A 21,562-nucleotide genomic window follows, 5' to 3' on the forward strand; every position below is an offset into this window, starting at 1 on the left:
TGTATGTATGTATGTATGTATGTATGATGGGACTTAATAACCTCACTAAAGCATGATAAATTCAGAGTAGCTTTCAAAAATGATGAGTAAAACTAGAGGAAAGAGCACACAATTTTTATCGTTCCATTAGTACCTGAATGCCCACGTAAGGAGTAGGTAAGTGAGAACAAAAAATGAGCACAGCATACTGAAAAGCATGAAAAATTTCTGAGGTCACTCATAGCATAAAGGTGGCAAGTAATGCTATTGTAATACTGATTCTCTACAACAAGTGAGCATACAGATAGGCTTTGTTTTTTTGTTACAACATTTACTAATAAAATAGATTCATTGACTGAGATTAGACTGTGTGCTGGATTGGCTATGCAATGTTCCCAATAAAATTTGACTCAGCACTAGTATCAGCTCTGCAGTCCTCTGAATAGCTGATCAGATGGATGCAGAGGTACAGCAGCACAATGCAGCTGGAAGACACAAGCAGAACCACCAGCAGCAAGCAACTATAGGTGAGAGCTGGAAAAATGCCCACCAGCTAATAGCATCCTCTTTATTAGCGATGTATTGATTCTGGATGAGAAAACCAAGTGGTAAGTCTTATTTATGACTAAAAAACATTAAAGGTCATAGAATGTTCTGTGCATGCCATTTATGTGCCATTTGCTGCAGTAACACTAGAAGCCTGTGTTTCACGGCACTAGCATCTGAAAGGAAACATGCAGCAAAATAGAACATTTATTCATTGTATAAGCTTTATAGGAACTATACAAAGGTAACTTACATAATGTTAAATCTAACTCTTATGAAAAACAACTTTGGCAAAGCTATGCAGTTTAACAGCAATGCACAAAGCTTTCCACACTTTTAAAAAAACCTTAAGACATTTTGAATTTAATGATAGTTGCTGTGTAGTGTGCAGTGAATAAAAATGCCATTTGACAAGATACTCATTAATACAACAGTGGTAATATGCTCTACTGAAACAATCGTTTTAGCTGGAAATATTCATTGTGCCCTTGTTAAAACAGGCTACTCTTAATTTAATTGCAGATGATGGAATACCAAATCAAACTCTCACCAGGACTCCTGATTCTTTTATGTTCCGTACCAAACATTTTCTGTATTTGTCCCTTGAAGTGTTCCTGCTACATAAAAAACAGAAATGTAGACTGCTCTGGTAGAAGCCTGACTGCATTGCCACATGGACTTCAAGATAATATAACACACTTGAACTTGTCTTACAACCACTTGACTGACTTAGATCATCAATTGTCTCGCTTCACTAATTTAAGATTCATTGACCTTTCCCACAACTCTCTCAAGAACCTCCCTTCTCATTTGCCCAGATCCCTCTGGGAAGTGTATGCTGCAAACAACAATATAAAAGTGCTTCATAAACTGGACACTGCTTACCAGTGGAATCTAAAGGTGCTAGATGTCTCCAGGAACAGCCTGCAGAGGTCAGTCTTTATTAACAATACACTGATTAGTCTGCAATTTCTGAATCTAAGTAACAACCAACTCTGGACAGTTCCAACCAACTTGCCCACTAACACACAAGTAATTGATTTGTCCTACAATTCTTTAATACAGATCCTACCAGGAACACTAGTGAGAATGGCCAAGCTTCACACACTGTACCTGCACAACAACAGATTTGCCTACATACCAAACAATGCTTTTTACCATATGACTCATTTAAAAAAGATTACCCTGTACAACAACCCATGGTCCTGCAAAGATACACAAAATATGAACTATTTGCTGAAGTGGGTGGGAGAGAGAAACAATGCTATAGGCTATCCATGTGCCAATGAAACTAATGAACACAAAACAGAGCAACATTCAACTACATATAAAGCATCAAATAAGGTCACTACTGATGACATTCCATTACTTGCTACAATTCATAACCTTCTCCTGGAGGTTCAAGACACCAAATTACACAAAAAAATACAATATACAGAAGTTCTAACTGCACCTTATTTCAATACAAGCGACATTTTGCCTGCAAGTACTGAGGGCAATCTATTCATAGAAGAAGGCTCTGGATTGATCTATTTAGATTTCAACAACTTTGGAACAGAAATTGACAAACACATAAACTCTAATGAAATAGAGGAAATGGAAACATATGACTCCACTGTTATGCAGAGCGCCGATAAGGGTATACCAAACAGTGGGCCAGCATTGATCACACCAAGCACAACCGAATCTGCAGTGATACAAGCCACAACAATAAAACTAAACGACCACGCACCTCCCACAGAAGCTCAGAAATGTATGTGTTTTGCCATTTCCTTTTTATTACTTCTTCTCATTCTTAGGACTGTGTAATGGCATGTTAACAGTTTTATGGTCTGAAATGCTCTCAACGATAAAAAATTTGTAATACCAGTTTTGCTTTAATTAATATTGAATGAGAATATTTGAATGTCACTGCAATAAAACACTGAAATTTACAGATGTAATGCAGTCATACAATTATTTAAATAATGTTTTATTCAACTGCATGCTATTCGTGCATCCAAGGTATTGTATATATTGCTTTATTATTTTACTAAATACATACTGACATCAATAAAAGGGAATGAAAACATGGGATTCATGAAAAAAGTTCCTGTATAACGGAGCTCATGACATTTTTGATTTTTTTTTTTTTTACTAGGTATGTTAACCATATCTTCTCATATCCTATCGTAGCCTATTTAATGGGATAGTGGAAGTCTTAACTAAACTAACTTAATTTGCAAATATAGAAAATATGCCTTAATTTTTTAGAAGCATGACCATTAACTTAAAAGTTTTTTTGCCTCCATAATTACCCTGGTTACCAATTCATTTATAGACTGTTTTCTCCTAAACATCAATTCAGTCCACAAAATGCCCACCTGCCAACAAGTTTGTGTAGGTGACAGGATCATTAAGCACACTAGATTTAACTAACCATTTCCTGTAGACTGCCTTTAATGTAGGAAAGCTACAAAGTCTGCATATGATTATATGTAGCAATTTCTGGTAAAGCCACTAACCTAACAAAGCAGAGCTTCTTTCAGTTTGTACTATGTACAATTTGCAGAATGTAAGCTATATTGCATAGGGCTTTAAAGCCGACCGTTTCAAATTAGAGATTAAGTAGGAGTATAAAGGCAATATAAGAGTTTATATAAGAATCACATACACTAACTGAGTAGGAACTCACAATCCAGATTTGATGTTTTTCAAAAGTGGGAAGACTTGGAAGGTATATGAATATTACTTGGTCCCAAAGATTAGTATATAACAAAGCTCTGCAAATCTCTACATAGGAGCAGTAAATGTACAAATCAGTGCACAATGCAAAGCTGAGACTTTGCAAAATAAGGAATTTTGCAGTTCTAATTACAAATAAATACAAACAGACTTGTCTTGGGGCTGAAATATGAGGCTGTATTAGAATATATAAATATGCCTATTAATGATTTATGCAGTTATTTCCATTGTAGTATTATGGAGACAAAACAACTGATGCTGCTGCCTTACAGTAGCTACACAACACACATTCGCCAGCTATAATTGTTATTTCACCATCTTATGTATCAAGTGTTAACCACACCTCAGATTGTAAGCTCACTTAGGCAAGGCCATCTTTACCTTCTCTTTCAAGTCATTTTATATTTATTTGTATTATGGTCCCATCAATGAACAGTGCTGACTCTTTATAAAAAATAAGGATAACAACCACCATCCAGGAAAACCCTGTTCTATAAATTTGTCTACCTTAGACAATGCAATATATTGTGGAGCTGAATGTTCACACAAAATGAACAGATGTTAATTATGATGCTTGGAAATTAGGTGGACCTACAAAAACACACAGTAGGGATAATTTACTAACTTTACTTTTAGGTGCACAATTTACACTGAACCACAGCAACCAATCAGCAATTACTGTTTATCCATCGGACACAAGTGTCAGACTAATTACTATGGGTTCAATACAAATCTTGCAGCTAGATTAAAACTTAGAAAATTAGCCTTAAAACCAGTGATCACACCATAATATATACAATGATAAATTTTGGGATTTAGTGTAAACAGGCCCATATATAAAGAACACATGCACTGAAATAGGATTTTAAAGCGTCATGACAATAACAAAAGATTAAATATAGCATGTGAAAATTACCAAATGCATATTTTATATTCCCCTTTACACTGAGCACAAGCCATCATGATGATACCCCCTTAAAAGTAGGAGGGACCTTGACACTTTGTCCCAGGAATGTGTGACATGTGCAAGAAATGGAGAGAGAAGTGTCTGTTGTTGCAGATACAGATACCAAAAGGTGCATTATTTTTGTTGAAAGTCAGTGTCCTGGTATATGGGACAGACTCACAGAAAAAGCATTGAGTTACTATTTCTGAATAAATATAGCAGTCCCAACAATCAAGAAAATATAAGTACAGTACAGCTCATCAACTACAACAACAAAGGTCACATTTAGGTCCACATTTAGGTGCACAAGTCACCCCTGATTAACATGCCTTAATATAAATAAGACGTACATAGTATTTGACAGGCTATGTGTTCTAGACATTTTTGATTAGTCATTTAAGTTTTGGAGAAGACATATTTTTACATCCCTCTAGCTGGGTCACTGCATTTTGTAAAGACTACAGCATTAAATTAGTGAAAACATTTAAATACTCAAATCGTTATTTTTGGTGATGGTGACTAAATGCTCTACATGGCTTTATGGCATTGAGTAATACTTTATGGTCAAGGATGATAAAATTGCAACAAAAGGAAACCACGGTTGAAACATTAACAGATATTTAGGAAACACAGGAAAAAGATGTGCAGGTTGTCAAGTGAACAAAAGCTTGCAGATCCACTGTAGTGTCAGCACATTTACTTTGGGTTTGGGAGATAAGGTGGGGGGATAAAAAAGGGATAGCTTCTAAGCACTGTCATAGACACATCCCCAAGTATAGGAATATTAGCACTTTAAATGTTAATAGTGCCACGGGAAACACATAAAATTAACCTGAGAGTTATGGTAATTTGTCAGTTACATTGTGAGACAGGGAGCGGGGACTTAGGATAAAGCTGCCCAGAAGTGTATATCTCTGTGAGACCCAACTTTTAAGTAAAATCACTGCATCTGCATACAACAAAATATATCAACGCAGGTAGTAGTTATTATTAAGCATCATTGGTGAAAACTTGCTTACCTCACAATGTTCATTTTTTGGCTGGATGGCCGCTATTCTTAGACTAAGAAAGTGGTGTAGCTTCACAAAATGTTGGCATGGTTTGAGAAGATCATATCAGACACTTATTTGACCTGATTGTGCCTTTTAAAATGCTAGGAGGTATGAATAAGGTAGTGCAATAGAACTATGATGTCTGCGCTACAACCATTTTTTTTATTATATGCACCTATAGCAACAAAATACAACTAATTAATATCTTCCCCCTGGAGAATTTTAATAGCAAGTTAAAAAAAATTAAAACATCCTAAACTGTGTTTATGTTTCAAATTTATACCCAAACCATTTCCTTACCAAGTCACGAAAAAAATCACCCTAGTTTTATGTCTTTTTAGCTACAAAATAATGCTGGTTAATCTAAATAAAAGTGGATATTTTTGTACAAGATTGGTAAATGCTCACAGGATGTGATGTTCCACAGTACTCCTTTGAAACAGAACTATTCCTAGACACCTCATGCCTTCAGTGATTCAGCAGGTCCACACAATGTTTAATGTATTCTCAAACATGTTTTATGTATCTTTTCATCGACATTTATTTATATAGCGCCAGCAAATTCCATAGCGCTTTACAATTGGGAACAAACTGTATAATACATACAGACAGCGGTAAGTGTCCAGCTTGCAAGCTTACAATCTATGGGAAATCTTAGCCTTTCATACTCCAAGTAGGACAAGTGGTGCCCAGAGCCCATATTATGTATCTGCCAAATGCTACTCCTAGTCTTATTACCATAACTTAATTAAACTCGTGTAAACACCAACAGTGCATAGAAGAGGCTCCATTTAATGCCACAGTCCATTCTGATGTGCATGACACCAGCAGAAAAGATCAATTCCTTTCCCAATTTCATTCAGATAATGAGTCAGAATGTCTAATGCTATATTTCCAGCACTGCCTTAGTTTGGCTATGTACACACTGGGTAAAACAATTGCAACAGACACACAAAAACAAAATAACTGCTAATTACATATGTGTTAAATTGAAAATGGCTTGCAAGTATTACTGTACAACATCTACATGGGTGTCTGCAGAAAAAACTCAGAACTGCAGTCTGTGAAAACACAGCCGACAACAGTTTTTAGCATTAACATTCTGATTTTACTGGAGTCCTTTATCAATATAGAAGGACAAGGTTTGACTAGAAGCAGCCTGTCTACCTGGAAAGTCTAATCCCTATTTATTACTACAAAGGTAAACACACAGAGCAAAACTAAGAATACAGCCGTTTAGCAATTGGTAGTGGCAGCTATCCTTCTGCTCTATCATGTAATTGGGGTAAGGCAGAAAGCTCGATGTAATCCTAGATTTAGTTAATGAAACTTTTTAGACTGACCCATAAATTTTGCAACCAAAGATCATCATCCTTTATTTATATAGCGCCAGCAAGTTTCATAGTGCTTTACAAATGGGATAAATTAAAATGGTTTGCCAAGGTGTATATTATCTCAGTTGTGATGCTACTTACCGTCTTGCAATATAGTAGAAAACAGGATTTCCAGCCTTTGATGTCCCTGCTTGGTAGAATATATTTAGAGTTTTTAACGCTTTAAATTCTTCCTTCTCGTGTACCTGATGTCTATTGAACAGAGGAAAACAAAATGTAGAAACAACAATACACACAATAATATATAATTTATTTTACTTAGTGTCGCTACCAATGATGTAAGTTGACTGTTACCTTGTCATAAATTCTTCAAATTTTGAACTTGTGAGATTCAGACTTGACCAATGTGTGTCTGCCACTGGCTTATGCTCTGGTGGTCCAAGATAGGCAAGCAGAGTTGCCATCTTGTCAAACGGTCTCCTACCAACAGCTTTGTGGTCCCTAAAAACAACACAAAAACATCTATTGATTTTGTTCCAAACACTTAAACCAGATTGAGAAAGCTTAAATTGTAGTGGAACAAAAACACTAATACAACCTAAAACATAACTAGGTTCCAACATTTGCGCCTTCTGTACTATGTTACAGTGTTTAAAAAAGTTTTAAAATCCTATACAAAAAGGTTTCTTCTTAATTTCATACCTGTTACTGGAAAGATACTGTCCAATCTTCTCCTGATTATTCCAAAGCAACCGATGTAAGGCAAGAACATTCCCATCAGTAATAAAGGAGAGGCTGTGATTAACTGTGTCACTCGGAGGACAGTTATTTGCAATGTCAAAGAAAAACCTAAGACAATATAAAAATATATATATATGCAAAACACCATTTTAGTATATATGTATCTTAATTAACATATAGTACTCTGGTAATATGAAATGTTTCAGCCGTATTTCTTCCCTCATTTACCAATCAGCTGCCATTTTTAAAGCTGTACATTTTGCTCACCTACCAGTTGCAGCTCCTTTGGTGACACCTGCCAACACATGTTTTTTATGTAAAACTCCAATAATAATATAATATATTCCACTTGTTTTAGGCTTGTTACCCACCAGTGTATAAAAAGCATGTTTCTACTAATATTTACGTTTTTAAGCAGCACTATAAGCTTGTAAATGGTTATGAAACCTATTGGTTCCAATGATCCTATACCCGCTTGCACCTGCTGTCAGGAGTGGTGACTACACGCCGCTGCCCACTCTATTCACTCGTTCACTGCAAAAGGGTCAAGAGTGTCCTTTAATTATCCCAACACCTGACTTCAGATCTAAGAGTTGGGTACATATCATATTACACGTCAAGCGCGTTTGGCATGTTCTTAATGCCAGTGAGCAACTAACCTTAAGAGACTGTCACTAAAAGTCGTATGACACATGCAGGGGTCGTAACACAGAGATCGGGAATCATTGACCTATTCTAATGCTACATCCTGTTCATTTTATTTACATGTGAGTTGAACATTAGGGAGATGTACAACAAACATGTTTCCAAATTTATTAGCCCTAAAAAACTACTGCATCTGTGAATAGTTCGACAAAATGGGCAATGAAACTATTTATTTAGCATTACTTTGTACATACCAGAATGTACCCCCAAAGCCCTCTGGATAACAGCAGGAGTGCTGAGGATTTGGAGGGTTTCCCCCCAGATAACCCTCCATTTCAAGCACCTGTTGCTACAAATAAAATATTTTAGCTACTTCCATTTTGTGTTGATTGCTCGGCCTGCTTGGGATCAGTACCTGATAGGGAGTGTTGGTGGTCTTTGTAGTGACTGCTTTTAGAAGTTTTTGGGGTACATCCTGGTAAGTTTGCCCTCAAAGTAAAACCACAAATATATGAGCCAATATTGGTACTCTCGCTGTTTAGGGTTAGGACTATCCTATTAACAGAAGTGTTGTGATGTGGCGGACAACTCATTATGTATTTGCAAATGTGTGTAACGAAGACTTCTACATTCTAACTTACAAATAGGAGGCAGTTTCCATTAGCCTTTTTTTTTTTTACCGGCAACATTAGTGTGCTGGGGTGTGGGGTTCTGTGCTTTTTTTGTTTTGCTTTATCTCCCACATACTGTTCATTTTATTTATATACAAGTAGAAAACATGTTTGTTACTTCCATCTAGCCATGCGGAATAAAAATGGAAGATGCAGCACCATGCACCTTCGGAAACTGTCCACTATTATGGTTTCACCCTAACTAAACTAGAATTTCCTCCCACAAGCTAAAATGTGTTCCAAATAAGCCTCAAAGAATATTAAAACCATCTTCTGAGCATTACAAACTTTAAATTCCCAATGTAACCATCAGTTCAGATAATCCTACCATACAACTATATAAGGGCTTTGAATGTATACTGTTAAGTCTTTTAACATTTTAAAAGGAGGACGTTTCATAAGGCATCTTGCACCATCTTTTGCTGCCAATCTGTGTCATGTCAAGCTGGTGGCGTGTTGTAAATGTATCATTTTTCTTACCTTCGTGCAGCATCAAAGTTACTTTTTACAAATTCATTAAAAGGGCGCATGTGCTCCTCTTTCGTAAACAGGACGTGGTTGGCAATACTCTGGAGAATCTGCATTACAAAATGATCAATGTTATTAGTATGTCTCCACGACTTCTACAGATTAATAAATGATATATATCATAAGTGCAAAACAAGAATAGGAGAATTATATTACATTAAAGCTTAACGATACAATTGCTGAAGCAAATTTATCACGTATAGTGCCAAAAACAATAGTGATACCATGAATGAAAATTTCTTATGAGTCAGACACAGACTGCACTAACAGAATAGAAGTATTTTTCAGTGTTCTTTGAAGCTCTAAAGCATGGAAATAAAATCCAATTTTTGCTGGGCAAGTCTTGGACTATTATGATGGTAACTCGCACTATATAATATATTTTTGGCAAAAATATCATAGTGAATGTTATTAAATATGAATGTATACTTAAAAAAACACTACAAATTTTGCAAGGTTCACATATTTTTCCTATACACAATTTAAACAGGTTTCTGCTTGCTACACTTTTTTTTCACATTGGAGGAGACGTGCAACTATCTTTGCACCAGAGACATATTGAGATCTGAATCCAGCTAGCTTACACGAATATCAAACATTTCTACAAGTCTCACTGCAGACATACAGCAACTGGTGCTCCACTTCTGCAAGGTACTGGTGCTCTCACAAAACTGTTTTGTTTCTATTTTATAAATTTGCCTACATGTGATATGACAAACTTCGTAGCATGTAAAATTGATCAAATAAATCATTTTTCCTTGTTGTCCCCTCCTACCTAGTTAATATGAACATTAACTGCACCTGATGAGATTATGTCTCCAGAAAGCATTAATGATTTAAATTATCAGTGAATGTCTGTCCACAATGCAGATACCATTTGAAATAGCTGTGTAATCTCATTTAAGATCACAAAACTAATCTAGCATTATAATGTATTACACTATACCATTGTAACGCCTAAGAAAGTACACACATAAAGGTGACTGGCAAGTCACAAGCATCCTGATAACGTCATGGAGCTTTAGCTATCATTTTATCTTGATAGGCAACGTGTGGTTACTAGCATACAAACTTCACTAGTATAGGATAAGTAGATTTTAACTCACCATAAAATCAATATACCGAAGTGACCTATCTCCTAGGCACTTAGAAAAAACTGGGGTATCTACAGGAGAGGAGGAGCATTGTAGGGGAGGAAGTATAGATCAAAGAAGTTGATAAGTGCCTAAACTCCTAGACCCAGTGCTATACCCCCAATGTCTCGCAGTGTCCCCCAATGGTAGGAAAGAAAAACTATTTTTTTGAATACAACAGTATAGGAGGTTATAGACTACAGTAGCAGAGCATACAGGTTTGCCAATAGCGGAGAAGGACCTAAAAATTAATATATGCTTCTCTCAGAACAATGGTTCTTGTTACTGCATCTTCATATTAAGGGACTTAGAATCGGTTTTGAAAAACGGTTGTGTGAAAGTGCAAGTAAAAATGTTTGTATGTACATTGGTTTGTTTAGTACGTAGGTGACAGGCAAACTTTAAAATGAAATGAAAAAAAATCCAAAAAAAACCTAAATTTAAAAAATAAGACCTCCTTCTGTGTATTATTGTAGATTTGTAAGGCACAACAGTGCTCTGCAGCGCCGTACACTAGAGAAAACAGGACATACATAAAACAGGGAAATACAAGGCAGACATGAAAACAAAGGGTATGGAGGACCCTGCTCACTAGAGAGCTTACATTCTAAGTTGAAGACGGCACAGCTGAAACAAGAGGTGCAAATGTGGCTCAGAGTGGAGATTGGGACAGTTGTGAAAGTGCATTAGTGTGAATAGTATTATCAGGAATAAGTTAAGCTCAAAAAAAAAAAAAAAAAAAAAAAAAAAAAGAGATGGGTTTTCAGAGACAGTCTAAAGATTTTAAGGCCATGGGAAAGACTGAATGGGAGTGGTAAGGAATTCCATAAGTAGGGCACAGCATAGGAGTAGTCTTGTAGGCAGGAGTGAGGTGGTTACCAGAGACAAGACAAGGTCAGAGGTAGACCTAAGTGGACGGGGTGAGAGTATTTTGATATGAGATTGGAGATGTATGGGTGTTGTTGTTTAGGAGCTTTGTAGGTAAGGGTGAGTACTTTGAATTGGATTCTGGAGGATGCAGTGCAAGGATTTGCAATGTGGTGCAGCAGACAAGGAACGGCGAGAGAGAAACATCATGTGTACCATTAATATATTTAGTTGACCAATGCATTTCTAAATGTAATTTCTTTTTCTGTTAAATGTGGAAGGGACATTAACAATATTTGTAATGACTACCAGTCTCTATCCAACTTATTCAAATGCTTGTATTCAATATAATGAACACTTGGCCACAACGTAAACTAAGTAGGCAATGGTGTTCACCTTAGACATTAACTTCAAGCCACGTTCAATTCTTGGGGGTGGCTTCTTATCCAGTATCCCCGCCTCATAAGGAGACACAATGGCCGGATTAATGAACCTGAGGAACATGGCACTTCCGACTGCACCAATGCTGTTCTGGGGAAACCTCTGGCTTACAACCTGAAAAACATAACATTGGGAAAAAAATTATACACAGAAAAAAATGAATGCAAAGTGTATGATCAAATAGTTAAGCATTGAGTCCAGTATGGACTGCTGTGTTCATATATACAAACCTATTATGTTATCTTTCACAAATTATCTCAGGAGAATATCAAAACATAGTGGAACATATGAGAAGTAAATGACAAAGTTAATATGCTGTCCGGCTCTATTACTACTACAAAGAAATTAGATGCCGTGAAATTAGTTAGCTAATGGATTTGTGATAATAAGCAGTCAACTCCCGGTCTCAAGGTCTTTGAAAAAAACAACAAAAAACTGTATATACAAGTGAATGATTTAAAAGGGGGGATTTGTTTTGGAGTTTTAATTACATTGTACTTAATTAAAATCCAGAGGTCTCTCAGACAGGTCCTCTTCTGAAATCCACAAGGGACAATTGCAGTTAACCATGACATGTCACACAAACAGATCATATTTCAGATATTTTCACCTTGCCGAGTCAACCAGCAATTCTATTCGGATTATTAACGCATGAGATGCTCAGTCAAGGTATCAAGGTATTAAACAATGTGCCCTACTAAGCTTTAGGCTCAGCAACAAATTTCTGCAAGTCACCAGATAAATCATTCTTCTGTAAGACATGGAATCTGAATATAGCTACTAACTGCAACATCTGTTATTGACTGTTTCCAATACCTATGGTGGGGATTCTCCAAAAGCAAATTAAAGTGAAGACTGAAAATATTTGGAGAATGTATCATTTTTTTTTAATCTAAAATACTTGATTAGACAAAAAGATAAATCAAAACACACAGGAGTGAGGTCAATGAACCCAATACATAAACAAATTAATTTTTTTCTTTATTGCCTTTTAAACCACCGAATTATCTGTAATGTCTAGTTACTGCATACTTATTTAACCATAAACAATCTATTACAATCAATCCATGAATTTGTGCCTACAGAATGTTCATTTTGCTGTATAATTGGCAAATGTGTTGCCACTTCACAAAAAAAAAGTATTTTTTATAAACAAACTTTGGCATAAAACAAATTGAATTTGGTCTATTTCACATTATAGTTTATTCTTTTTGCTTTACGGTTTTCATTGCACCACTTTGTAGAGAATTCTGTATGCGATCATACCTACTTTCATTGACAGTCACATCACCATGCCTGGTCTTTAAAAAGATAAACAATACCTAAAGCCATTAAGACTTCCTCCCAACATTCTTACAATATCACATAACAAATGCAAAAATATATCATGCCTTGCCTAAAAATCTTGCGTTTTACATTACCAATTTGTTATTACAAATATAATTACAGTGTTACTTTTCTAGTGAACTGGACACCTGATTAAAATAAGATGTACTAATATACACACACATTTTATTTATATATATATATATATATATATATATATATATATATATATATATATATATATATATATATATATATTTTTTTTTTTTTTATTTTTAAAGGTAACTTTAAAACCATGTTTGAACATGACATATACAGTACTGTGAAACGCTACTTACCCTCATTGACGTGCTGAAGAAATAGGGACACCAAAGATCTATGGTCAAGCCAATGGAAAACTGAAAATACTTTACATTAAGATATTCATTTGGTCCTTTTTCCAGAAACAGACCCTTTCAGGAAGAACAAGCTGCGAAACCCAAGCATCTAAAAAGTAGCAGACCTAGCATGCCTAAAGCCTTGAAGTACTTTACGACCATCCCCATTAAGTACCTTCAACACTCTCCAAGCAGTAAAGCCAAAACGAAAAACAAACCCCTTCTTTTTATCAAACATACACACATAGAAGGCCCGAAACGGTAAAGAATTTCAGTGTGTTAATTGAAATGAAAGCTATTCTGTGCCAGAATTAGTAGAATGATTTTGACAGTGAAGAACTGGAGGCTTGAGTGAACATGTTTTAATAGCAAAAAAAAAAAATAGAAAATAAAAGGAACGTTTGGGTTTATTTTTGATCCCAAGGTCAATTGTTTGTTGTATTTGGGGAGAGAAATGGCTAGTAGAAAGTTCTCCAAACTTACTGATTTTTTGTTTTCCTTTTTTTCCTTTACGGTAGCTTTAGTCAGTAGGGAGTGGCAAGTTGCCTACAGGACAGAGATGAGCACAAACAAGTCACAGCACCAACTACACATAGCAAAATAAAATAAATTAATATAAAATAAAACAAAACACAATGTGGACTCGAACATACATTTTTACAGGGTAGAATGCAACACATAGGGATGGTATACAATTCATGATTTGCGTTTTTCTTATATCTTATGTATATGGTATTAAACAGTTCCAAATCAGTTCTACTATTTCTGGTAACACTTATTTTCAAATCAACAAACCAATGATAAATACATTGAACTTGAAACGTCAACAGTATGATAGGAGAAAGAACATTTAGATTGTTGTCAGTTTTCTGTGAATACCACTTTGCAGGAAATTCATAAACTTGACATTATAAACCAAAGTTATGTACCAAATGTCGGTATGTGAAAGAAATCCCAAAATATTGTTCAGTTCTTCTACAATTATCATGAAAAGTGACCCTATGATAGAAACACACACACATGCACACAATTTAGTTTACTTAACTTTCATCAAAAAGTGTTTATTTAGAGTGAATCGTCCTGTGAATGAACAGTTAAGGTAATTCTCTTAAGAGGATGGTGTATGTAAAAGATACTACATGAAAACAATTGAGAGACATGTACCATCATTATTACTCATACATGCTTACTCTCTCGGAATGTCCGGGACACCCACAAATTCCTGTTAGGTCTCCAGGACTCCTGGGAGAGCAGACCATTCTCCTGCATCCCGCCCACTTCCTAGTGAAGTGGGCAGAATGAAGGCCTCCATGACGTGATTCATGGCACCCTGCAACCACCGGACTTGTTCTTCACTTCCCGTCCGGGATCTCCCAGAGATCAGGAAGTAAAAGTCGGCAAGTATATTATTACTAGGTCTACTTTTAAAAGATAGTTTTGGTTTGAAGGTTGAAGTAATAGTTACAATTAAACAACCAAAAAATAGGAGAGGTGCAGAAATTACTAGTGATTGAACGCACAAAGCCAGCAAATGAACACACAAGTCAGTGAAGAAACAATATTACATTCTTTAATAAAACAAAAGCAACAGTTAAACTTACATAGATGGTATATTCTATCCAGTGGTGGGATTCAACCGGTTCTCACAAGTTCGCCAGAACAGATACCTAATTTTAGGCTTGGTTCGGCGAACCGGTGACTACAGGCTGTGCCCCCTCATTTTGTTGGTGGGGGAGCAGGCTCCTCGGGAAAAAAAAAACAAACCTCAACAATCTGCGGTGTCGCCACTACTCTCTGCTCCGTCCGCACTGAATGACATTCAGTGAGGAACGGTCTGCGGCAAGCAAAAAGACAGAAGACAAGAAGAGAAGAAAAGAGCAGAAAGAAGCCGATAGAAAAGGAACATAAGCAAAGGCGGCATGGCACAGTGGCTTGAGGGGCGGCATGGCACAGTGGCGGCATGGCACAGTGGCTTGGGGGGCGGCATGGCACAGTGGCTTGAGGGGCTGCAAAGGCGGCATGGCACAGTGGCTTGAGGGGCGGCAAAGGCGGCATGGCACAGTGGCTTGAGGGGCGGCAAAGGCGGCATGGCACAGTGGCTTGAGGGGCAGCAGAGGCGGCATGGCACAGTGGCTTGAGGGGCAGCAGAGGCGGCATGGCACAGTGGCTTGAGGGGCGGCAAAGGCGGCATGGCACAGTGGCTTGAGGGGCGGCAAAGGCGGCATGGCACAGTGGCTTGAGGGGCGGCAAAACACATTTTTGCATACTTAAAACCCGTCATTAGGGCAGAGAACCGGCTGTTAATTTATTTGAATCCCACCACTGATTCTTTTGAATTTTATTGCATTAAAATTAAAAAGGTTTATTCACTGGATGATTTATTCTACTATATTTGCGAAAACAGATTGTATGCTGACAATATTTGCGTCACAATCTACAGGTTAAAGACCGTTCCTCTAAAGACATATTATATATTAAAAAAAAAGCAATTAAAACTGATTTTATACCAAGCCAATTTTAAGATTTTTTTCGTGTGAACATGTAGTACTTTGCTGTTTTATTGTTAAATGATTTATTTAAATTCCATCCAATATTATGTATTCAATAAGAATTGTTGTAGGAGATGTTAAAAATAATAAATATTTAATATTTATATTAAAATTCTTTTAGAATGAATAGCCTGGCAAAGACTTAACAATGCAATGCCAATCTATGAAAACGTTATTAAAATACTAAAAGCATAACAATGCAATTTAAAAATATCATTTCAGGATTCAAAAATAAAGAAAAATGCTTTTATTATAGAATTTTGACAATAATTTTTTGTCTTATTCTTATGTACAATAGCTATTCTTGTATTTGGAAATGTTGCATTATTTGTATTTTGTAAACCATGTCAATGTGATATGCTGTTTTTACCCTTTTCCTTAATCAGAACTAGAGATTGGTCGGGGATTTTTCCTTTAAACATGTGTACAGCGAAATGGATGGTAAATGCAAGAACTAGCACAGTTAGTACCATATGCTACAGGTATAGCTACTTTACAATAGACAATCGCCCAGTTCACAAAATACATCACCAAAAGGCAGCAAGAAAAGTTAATAAATGCAAAATCAACTTCTGAACTGTGACATGTAAATCAGAAAAAATTCAACCACAATAAACAAATGTGGTTTACCCTCTTAATTTTTTTTATACTTTTTAATTTATGGACATAAAAACCAGCACTGCTTACATGGAGGCATTAAGCATTCATTTGTAATGCTTTGATCATTCACAATGCCCTAGGCAGAGGTAAGACTTCACTTTCATGCGGTTTTCAATTATTTAAAATACTCAAAAAAATCCCAATTATAAGCTTATGAAGAGGAAACACAAAGATTTGCTGCACTCTTAACAATACAGCTGGACGCATTCTTATATGCACGTTTTCCTATTCATTCAGCTGACTGCAGTCTAGGTCAATACATGAAAGCACCCATGTGCACTTTTGCGCTGTAATGTGCTTATTGAGAGTTCATGTGCTACATAAATTAAAAATTCACAGCCGTATGGGGTGCATCTATGGAAACTGGTGCACAATATTTTTTCTTTTAGTGTTTAGGAAAATGTGCGATTCCCATTTTTCAGTGCACCAATGTTCATCTATGTCCTCTAATGTCCTTGAGCAGCACGTTTTCTCCTTCTATAATTCACCCATCTACTTTCAGGGATCTAAAGTAGTTTGTCAATACGGTAGGTTTTAAAGTTCATAATTCCACTATTAGAAAAAGACTGAACAAGTATGGTCCTCATGAAAGGGTAGCTCTTCTCTCCCAAAAAAATATTGCACGACAACTTTCAAAACAAAAGAAGAGTTGAGGAACTATATCCTCTCGACAGGACCAAAGTAGAATGGTTTGATCTTAATGTACAACCCCATATTTAGCAAACACAGCAGAACCTCACAGAAATAGTCAAGCACGGTGGTGGAGGGGTGATTATTTGGCACTGTTTTGCAATCACAGTACTTGGATGCCTCACAATCACTAAGTCCATCATGAACTTCTCTTTATGTCAGCTAGCTGAAGCTTGGCCTAATATGGTTCATGCAACAGGACAATGATCCGAAGCACAACTACAACTGTACAGCTGGGAAAAAAAAAAAAGTTATGGAATGGCCAAAGCAAGACCAGACCTCAACTCCACTGACATGCTTTGGCAGGAACTTGAGAGCCAAGCATAAACAAATGCCCTTAAACAGAAACAAACAAGCAGTGTTCTGCAGAGGAGGATGTCAACCTTCTGAAAATAAGATGCAAGGCCAATATACTCAAAAATAAAACAAAATAACGACTATTTCAGGTTATGCTGCTATGGGTGTTCTACAAGCTACTGAATCATGGGGTGTAATTATTTTTTTTTTCAACACATGGTTTCTTCATGCTGGCTTAATTTTTGCTGAATAAATAATGACAAATGAAAATTGGCTTGTGCTGTTTGTCACGTGAGATTAGATTTATCAAACTTTAGGACTTGGCGAGAAATAGATGATGGTAATTATGTCCTGAATAAAGGTAAAAACAAAGATTTGTAGGAGGGTTCCATTTTCTTTTTCACATTACTATCCAACTAGTGGAACATTTTATACCATGACCAGAAAAGACAAACTGCTAAGCTCTTCACATACCATGTGATAAATTCATTGATCACAGCTGTCAAACAGGATTGCAGGACACTCCATTATTTTCAGTGACCAGGAGTAGATAGAGCAGGCAACTGCACCAGTAGATTCCATCCCCATACCTATTTACTAGCTTTAAAAATGCTAATAAAAACGATTTTTAAACATGAGCAGACAAATGGCTTAAATCTACCTACCCTGGTTGATAACATTGGTTACAAAATAAATTATATTTACTGCCAATTATAATATCAGACATTGTTTCTCTATGCTGCTGAGTATCAGTACCAGGTGTGTGCACAGCAATAGTTAAAATTTAATATGAGATTACATTACAGGAAAATATGATACTAAAGCACAGGCAATTCATCTAATATTCATCACCAACCAAAGACCTGTTCAAATTCCCAAGTCTATTCGGAAGCCTGCTTATTTCTTAGTGGTCAGCAGAACTAGTTTCAGCTAGCTCCTATGAAATGGATCACGTATCCATAAAAACAAAACAAAAATCTGACACACACACACACACTTGCATGGCTTTATTAATGAATACAGTCTAAATATCCATTATCCCTTAAACCTGACTAAATTAAAAAAAAAAAAGGCCATTACTGCAAAACCCCAACTAAACCTGACACCATAAATGATGTAGCAGACACATGCTTAATCACATTATTCACAAATTCTAAATAGACTCTTGACTAGAATTTAAAAAGTGTATATATTTTTAAAATATTCTGTGTTATGGAATATTATAATGTGACTTCAAGGCGAACAAACTATGCCAAACACCAACCACTCCATCTAGAAAACCCCCCGTAGTTATGGGTGATAATTAAGATATTCACCCCCAGCACAACCTCACTCAATTTATGGCTGGGGAATCTTCAAAGTAAGCTGGTTTTACACAGGTTGTAATGGCATTGCTGATTGAGTGCGTCCTGCAGCTTGCCCATTTTCAAAAGTCTCCAGGTAAAGTCATAATTGCCTACTCTCCCCGAATGTCCAGGAGACTCCTGAATTTTTGGGTTCTCTCCCAGACTCCCAGGAGAGCAGGGCAACCTCCTGAATCCTGCCCGCTTTGCTGTTGAAGTGGTGGGTCTGGCCCTGGCCCCTGCTATAAAAGGCTGAAATTGGTATTGCATAGCATGGATGGAGACCTAATGACGCGATTAGCTTGGCCAACTTTGGAGATCGCTCGGAGAGGTGATCTCCAAAATTGGTAAGTATGGGTAATGTTAACCAGGAGAGTAGTTCTAGTGAAGCTTCAATCTTGATTATTTTGAGGGTCAGCAATTTTATCAGTTGGGGGGCGGGGGAGAAGAGGTATTGGAGAACATACTGGAGTTCTCTTAAAATATCACAAAATCAGAGCTCCATAGAGGTTATTTAGGGTTTTCCCTAAATGTGACCACCACCTTTAACAAAGGATGAATGTAATTTAGAAACCATAGTGATTTTAAAGCTTAACCGTAGAAGGTTACTTTACTGAACCAGAAATTTTACTTTTTCTAGTGTTAGAAATATTATACCTAATGTGGTATGAAAGCAAAAAAACTGTTGGGAAAAAACAAAAAAATTTGGATTACAACAATGACATGAAGTTGTTTTTGTCTTGTATGTAAATTGCATAACTAGATCAGCAGCAAAGAATATGGGTGCAATTGGTTTAAAAAAAGTTTACAGTCAATGTTACAACCACAGTGTCCTATTATATTTAAACGCAGAAATACATAGTGTGCACTGTAAACTATCTTTTGTACTGAAAGAAGTCCAGACAAAACAAACTTCCCACTCCTTCCTCCAAGGATTCTCGATTGCTGCTCCCCACCTCTGGAACACACATCTCTTTTCCTTGCGTTCTTCACACCTACTCTCCCCTCCACACCCTTGAGAAACACTTTCAACCCGTCCCCGAGGCTAACCCTCAGCATCCAGACCTGCTTCTCACACCCATACTCCCGGGGGCACTGTCTTGCTACCTGCATTGTCCCTTGCCCTCCTTCCCTTTATCCTACTTCTCATTATCATTTAGCTAATTGTATCATCTGTAGTTGTTCTACCAAAATTTTTATTTTGTTGCCATTTGTTCATTACTTAGTTTTGCGTTTTCTTCTGATCACCATTGTACGGTGGAGGGGTCCCCTTTGTGGCGCCTTATAAATAGATGATTATAATAAGTTTCCACCAGTGAGACCTTCTCATGGGAGATGACAAAAGCAGAATCATTCAACCTAACAAATTTGCAATATATTTGCAAACACTTATTTCACAAGGAGAGCATGAGAAATTCATCTGTGTGAAGCAATGTGTTTGCACATTAAAAATATGCAGTTGCGTGATAAATGAAAGCAGTATAGCCAAAAGTAAACCACGCCATAAAATGATCATCTCCTTTTCAAACTTGTGTTCAAATCCTCTGTATATTCTAAATGGTTTATTGTTATAACGGACCAATTCATATTGGAGTTTCACTTCCAAAAATAGGATTTTGGTACTCACCGTAAAATCCCTTTCTCGTAGTCCCTTGGGGGACACTGCTATACATAGGGGTATAGTAGGTGGTACCAGGAGTCCAGGCATTTAAACAGTTAAATCTGTGAGTGACACTCCACCCCTGCTATAGCCCTCCCACTGGAAGGATATTCAGTTTATGTCTAACAAAGCCTGAAGAAGGTCACAAGCACACAGTCAACCATACCACATTCAGAGCAAAGGTGGGTGCCCCTAAGGTAGGGACTGCTCTGACATGGCTGCATGCAGAATCCAACGGCCAATGCTGGCATCCTGTGATGCACAGCCCTGTAACCTATACAATTTCACAAACGTTTGAACAGATATCCACGTAGCTACACGACAGCTGTTCAGCAGAAGCTCCGTGATATGCCGCCCAGGAAGCACCCACAGCCCTAGTGGAATGAGCTGACAAACCTCCTGGCAACGGTCTATCTGACCTCAGATAAGTCAGCTTGATCATGGAGGTAATCCACCGAGCTAAAGAGACTTTAGGAGCAGGCCAACATCTTTTCTTCGCGTCATAAAGCACAAAAAGGTCTGTGGTTTTGTGCAAACTAGCTGTGCTAAGAGCCCTGACTACATCCAACAAAGACTGATCCCATGACCTAGTACTTTGAGGAAAGGCAGGGACAACAATTTCCTGATTTAAATGAAAAAGGGACAAATGAGGGCCTGGTGCAAAGCACCGCCCTGTCTTCATGAAAAACCATAAAGGGGAAGTACAAAATAAATCCCCGAACTCAGAAACTCGGCTTGCTGAAGACATCGCCAAAAGAAAAGCAACTTTCCAAGTAAGGAAACGAAGTTCCACAGACTGTAAAGGCTCAAAAGGTTCCTTAATCATTTCTTCCTCTGAAGAAATCACCAGGCAGGTGATGAAACGCGTCAGGTGATTTGGATGTTCACTGAGCCGCTGGATAGCACTATTCCATGACCCAGCTCATATCCCTAGTGGATTCTTGGAGGTTGCCTTTTTTGAGCCATATTATCGCTATACATTTGGTGCCCCGATTGTGTTAGCTGCTATTCCACTACTTACACGGATTGCCGTCTTCACCTACATATTTACCA

At 37.0% G+C, this 21,562-nt stretch overlaps 2 protein-coding genes across 11 annotated transcripts in view; one reads left to right on the forward strand and one right to left on the reverse strand.

Annotated features, from left to right (window-relative positions):
* NF1 (neurofibromin 1) overlaps positions 1 to 21,562 on the reverse strand; it is a 193,464-nt gene that overhangs the window by 58,082 nt on the left and 113,820 nt on the right. For 7 of the 10 annotated variants that reach the window (XM_075194948.1, XM_075194945.1, XM_075194941.1 and 4 more), the window contains 6 exons: positions 13,794 to 13,856; positions 11,563 to 11,721; positions 9,119 to 9,216; positions 7,284 to 7,430; positions 6,936 to 7,082; positions 6,723 to 6,833 (listed from right to left, as the gene is read on the reverse strand). In XM_075194948.1, coding sequence (XP_075051049.1) covers positions 6,723 to 6,833; positions 6,936 to 7,082; positions 7,284 to 7,430; positions 9,119 to 9,216; positions 11,563 to 11,721; positions 13,794 to 13,856 — 725 coding nt within the window. The remainder of the gene's footprint in view (positions 1 to 6,722; positions 6,834 to 6,935; positions 7,083 to 7,283; positions 7,431 to 9,118; positions 9,217 to 11,562; positions 11,722 to 13,793; positions 13,857 to 21,562) is intronic. The other 3 variants (XM_075194951.1, XM_075194949.1, XM_075194947.1) reach the window with 1 other exon arrangement.
* On the forward strand, positions 5 to 2,453 carry OMG (oligodendrocyte myelin glycoprotein). Its single transcript, XM_075194938.1, has 2 exons — positions 5 to 587; positions 1,048 to 2,453. Exon 2 carries the CDS (start codon positions 1,048 to 1,050, stop codon positions 2,332 to 2,334), a length of 1,287 nt encoding a protein of 428 aa, XP_075051039.1. The 5' UTR covers positions 5 to 587; the 3' UTR covers positions 2,335 to 2,453.

Source organism: Mixophyes fleayi, chromosome 2 (genome assembly GCF_038048845.1).
Source record: "Mixophyes fleayi isolate aMixFle1 chromosome 2, aMixFle1.hap1, whole genome shotgun sequence".
NCBI classification, from domain to species: Eukaryota; Metazoa; Chordata; class Amphibia; order Anura; family Limnodynastidae; genus Mixophyes; species Mixophyes fleayi.